This window comes from Borostomias antarcticus, assembly GCF_949987555.1.
Source record: "Borostomias antarcticus genome assembly, chromosome: 3".
NCBI classification, from domain to species: domain Eukaryota; kingdom Metazoa; phylum Chordata; class Actinopteri; order Stomiiformes; family Stomiidae; genus Borostomias; species Borostomias antarcticus.
The window spans coordinates 9,007,789-9,012,788 of NC_140236.1; the positions used below are offsets into that span (position 1 = coordinate 9,007,789).

The 5,000-nt window shown below is 50.2% G+C and overlaps 1 protein-coding gene across 2 annotated transcripts in view; it reads right to left on the reverse strand.

Moving 5' to 3' along the window:
• The window catches only part of pkp1a (plakophilin 1a), a gene marked incomplete at its 5' end in the record, with an annotated part of 16,695 nt that overhangs the window by 3,321 nt on the left and 8,374 nt on the right, over positions 1 to 5,000 (reverse strand). For both annotated transcript variants that reach the window (XM_084436370.1, XM_084436369.1), the window contains 7 exons: positions 160 to 346; positions 1,127 to 1,280; positions 1,614 to 1,787; positions 2,199 to 2,366; positions 3,607 to 3,724; positions 4,037 to 4,205; positions 4,706 to 4,913. In XM_084436370.1, the coding sequence (XP_084292496.1) occupies positions 160 to 346; positions 1,127 to 1,280; positions 1,614 to 1,787; positions 2,199 to 2,366; positions 3,607 to 3,724; positions 4,037 to 4,205; positions 4,706 to 4,913 (1,178 nt within the window). The remainder of the gene's footprint in view (positions 1 to 159; positions 347 to 1,126; positions 1,281 to 1,613; positions 1,788 to 2,198; positions 2,367 to 3,606; positions 3,725 to 4,036; positions 4,206 to 4,705; positions 4,914 to 5,000) is intronic.

Sequence of the window (5,000 nt, forward strand, 5' to 3'; positions counted from 1 at the left end):
TGGGAAAAAGATAGAGAGGGACAGAGACAGGAGGAAGAGGATTAGAACAAAGAGGAAGAGAGGTAAGAGAGATGTGAGATACTGCATGAGATGAAGTAAAGAGATGGTGAACTTTTATGACTACAAAGGCTGTGTTGAAGTTTTGGCATGACATCTTACACATTCTCACTGATGTCACTGAGTGTCATCACCAGGTCTCTACTGACGACCTTCTTTCCCGTCTCGACGTCGGCCGATATTAGGCTGCGAACGGTGTGACAGGCAGTTGCCATGGTTTCGTCTTGGCTGCCCATCTCCTTGCTGCTGGAGGTGAGGAGAGTGGCCAGGTCAGGAAGCAGCTGTTTTGCTGGACAGGAAACAGGAAGTAGAAACAATAAAAATAATAGTAATAATAATAATAATAATAATAACTTAATTTGTATAGCGCTGTTCAAGCATGAATTGCACAAAGTGCCTTGTCATAACAACATAATCTCAACCTTAACATAATCTCAACCTTGAACAGAATCATAGATATGGTCTAATAAAGATAACAGAGAGATAGCAGACTCATTCAGAAGGCTCGTGCCCCCCTCCCCCCCCCCCCCACTCCCCCATTGACTCTTTCCCCTTTGCACCACCTGCACTCAACCTCTTGATTGTTCCACATATCTCAACGGCACAAACATTATGTATATAAAATATCGCTCATTTATCACACTACACTCTGCACACACACTGTACATACACTCACCACACTCTATTCTGTAAATATTGAGTAAATTTCATTTTGCCTTTCTTTTAATTTGTTATATTGTATTTTGTATTTGCACTGTTCTTTGTATTGCATTTGCACTGCCTTGTCTTTGCGCTGTCCTGTCCTGTTCTGGACCCTGTCCTGTCGTCTTCATCAGCGGATGCCATTACCCTAGACAAATTCCTAGTACTGTGTGTGTAAACCATGTACATGGCCAATAAACATCTTGAATCTTGAACATACCATATATACTAATACAATATAGGAATAAGGAATACAGTAACAACACTGTACAAAAAATTAAATCAAACATGAAGTTTGCCGCTCTGGGAATGTTCACCAGTAGTGATCTTTTCCCACAATGCTTTTCAGGTGTGCAGCCATTCTTACCCATGGTGCCTTGCAGGCTGGGGTTGCGTGACAGGTTTCCCACCAGAGACACCACAGTCTTCTGCAGGCTGGGGTTGGGGGACTGGAGCAGGGGGGCAATGTTCGACAGGCCGCCTAGCTTCTGGACAATGGTCTGGCTCATCACGCTGAACACCTGTAGTACACACATATACACACACACACACACACACACACACACGCATGCACGCACACACACACACACACACACAGTATGTCAACGAGGAACGAAAACACTACTAATAATGTACTGTGTATTATTTTGATTCCTTTTCTCTCACTGCCTCTCATTCGCTCCTCCACTCTCCCTTTCTTTTACTTTTCTCTTTTCTCACAGACAGACACACACACACACACACACACACAGACACAGACACACACACACACACACACACACACACACACACACACACACACACACACAGACACACACACACACGTCCTGTCTCTGGTCGTCTGGGCCTCTCACCAGGCCCTTGTTGGTGGTGAGGTTCTGCAGGGCCCCACAGCAGGCCTCCAGGGTGGTGTCCCTCTGGGAGGAGCCCAGCAGAGCCAGGTATATCTGCATGGCCTTGGAGTGGCCCAGCCAGGACACGCCCACCGGCTCCGCCTCCTCCGCCGACACCGGGAAAATGGAACCATTCTGGAAGAGAGAAGAGAGGAGAAGTGAGACAGACGAGGAGAGAGAGAGAGAGAGAGAGAGAGAGAGAGAGAGAGAGAGAAAGAACCAACCAACCAACTACCCAACCAAGCAAGAAAACCAGTCAAAAAAACAACTACTGTAGTCCTCCTTGACAGTGTGTGCAGCAGTGTGTGAGCGTGTGCGTGAGTGAGTCAGTGTGTGTGTGTGTGTGTGTGTGTGTGAGAGAGAGAGAGAGAGAGTGTGAGTGAGTAAATGAGTGAGGGAGTGAGCGTGTGTGTGTGTGTGAGAGAGAGAGAGAGAGAGAGAGAGTGTGAGTGAACAAATGAGTGAAGGAGTGAGCGAGTGTGTGTGTGTGTGTGTGTGTGTGTGTGAGTGTGTGTGAGTGTGTGTGTGCGTGTGCGTGCTCCTGACCTCCCGGTGGATCTTGCTGCTCTTGGGGCTGAAGCAGCCGATGGTGGGGCTCTTCCTCCCCCCGGTGGGCTCCTCGGCCGGGGGGCTGAGCCTGGAGAAGCACTCCGGAGCCTCCGTCTCCAGCTGGTAGGTCAGGTTGTGGAGGATACACACGCAGTTCTCCACGGACTGGAGAGCAGAGAGGGCGAGAGAAGAGAAGGGATGCTGGAAGATCATCTCGCATGCATTCTGGACTGTACTGTAATTATCCTCTCTCCACGGAACGCCACGCGTAAGAGGTCGCTACGGTACACTACGCCCACGTAAACGCCACTTCGGTCGCTGGGGCACGTGCGACTCGGGACCTGCGGCGGTTCCGACCCGGATGCGTACCGACTCACTCATCACACACGCCTTTTCACGGATCGCCAGTGTGTGCGATCAGCGGAACTCGTGTTGATTCAGTGCTGTGTTGAGGGACGCGTTTCAACACACAACGCCGGCCACGCTAAGCTGATGGTGTTTCTTTTTCTGTTCAGAGCTTGTTGTCTTCTTGCTGTTGTCACACACACACACACACACTCACACATGTACTTTAAATACTAAAAGAGGAACTAGCAAATGAATCCTGTCAGTGGGAGTATGTGTGTGTGTGTGTACATGCATCTGAGTGTGTTTATGCACGCGTTTGTGTAACTCAGAGCAGGTTAGACAGGTATCTTACATAACTACTGTACAATTTGTTCTCCGGATACTTGAGCCAAAACAGTGTCCAGGTAGTGTATATGAAGTGTGTGGTATGTTTTATCATAAGCAGTGACAGTATTAGAATTCCTCAGAACAAATGGCTCAATGTTTAGGGCACGAAACCAGATCTAGCCTTGTGAGACCAATCTGATCTAGTGAGCTCACATTCTGTTTCTCTCTGCAACTCAGTCTGGACTTCCCCCTATTCTGAATGGTTATTGTCAACAGAAGTACCTGCTTTGACAGACTAACTCCTTCAGCCAATCAGTGTAACAAAGCTTTTGACAAATCCAGTCGGAAGGACAAACCTATTTTCCTACAAGAAACTCTGAGCATACTCTTGTTCTTGTTTAACTGTAAATATTGAGTCTATTTCTGCAATAACTGCACTTATGTCTGTGTTTATTCTACTAAAGTTAACATTACTGCTTGTTGTTTCAGGAGACTGTTTTGCCAGCGTCTTTTTCCCGCATTAACTACGGGAACCAATGAGGGGCTACATTCTGGTCTAGTTTAATGACAGTAATGTGACTGGTTGAGTGTCTGGTCTAGGTCAGTAAGGGTATCATGTGATTGGCTGAATGTCTGGTCTGGATCAGTGAGTGTATCATGTGATTGGTGGAGTGTCTGGTCTAGATCAGAGAGGGTATCATGTGATTGGTGGAGTGTTGTCCAGTGGTACCTTATCGTCCGGGTTGTCCTCGGCGATGCAGGACTGGACGTAGCTAACGAGGGAGTCGATGAGACCGTGGCAATCTCTCATGGCCTGCCTCTCCCTTTCTTCAGCATAGCTCAGGTTCCTACACACACACACACACACACACACACACACACACACACACACATCAACACCAACACCAAAAGTCCAGTGCAGTCTCCCTCATCTTACTCTTGCTGTGATGCTGACTCCCCACAGAGACAGAGAGAGCGGAGTGGTGGAGGTGGAGTGGTGGAGAGCGGAGAGGTGGAGGAGGAGAGGTGGAGGAGGAGAGGTGGAGAGGTGGAGAGCGGAGAGGTGGAGAGCGGAGAGGTGGAGCGGTGGAGAGCGGAGAGGTGGAGAGGTGGAGAGGTGGAGAGGTGGAGGTGGAGGCGGAGAGGTGGAGCTGTCCTACCGTAGGCAGCCGGTGGCGCTGTAGAACACCTCCGGGTGGATGTTGTTGTTGGCGCTGCTCTCAGACCAGCAGGTGAAGGGAACCACCACGCTCTCGCTCAGCACGGGCAGGGCGCTGTGGATCAGCTCCCCCTTCAGCTCGTCCGCACTGGACAGGTTCCACAGCAGACCTGCCGAGATGGGGGGGAGAGAGAGAGAGAGAGAGAGAGAGAGAGAGAGAGAGAGAAAGGGAGAGGGAGAGGGAGAGGGAGAGCGAGAGAGAGAGAGAGAGAAAGGGGCAGACCGAAAGTGAGCATTTGTGGTACAATTTATTCCTGTCAGGGGAGAGGGTTGTGTGTTTGTGCGTGCGTGTGTGTTTGAGTGTGAGAGAGAGAGCGAGAAAGAGAGAGAGAAAGATAATGATAGAGACTGAGAGAGAGACAGAGAGAAATTGTTAGTGTGTATGCGTAGTGTGTGAACCCTCGCAGGCATTTACGGAATCTGTGTGTGTGAGAGAGAGAGAGACAGACAGGAGAGAGACCGACAGAGAGAGAGAGAGCGAGAGGCAGGGAGAGAGAGATTATTAGTGAGTGAGTAGAGTGTGTGTGTGTGTGTGTAGTGGGTGAACCCTTGCAAAAATGTACTGCATCTGTAACTGTGTGCGTGCGTGCGTCAAGAGTCCTGAACGTACCGGTGAGCTGTTTCTGGGTCTCGGTGGAGTCGGTCTCCTTCAGCAGGTGCAGCGCCGGGCCGATCCCGCCGCACGTCAGCACTTCCTGCTTGTTGGCCTGGTCCCGGAACACCAGGTTCCTGAGGGCCGCCGCCGCGCTCTGGCTCACCCCCGCGCTGGGACTCCCGAGGAGGCCCACCAGGAGAGGGATGCCCCCCAGGCTCAACACCTGCAGGGGAGGAGAGAGGCCGTTGTAACGCGCTCACATACGCGTGTTGACACATTACATTACTGTCAGTTAGCAGACGCTTTTACC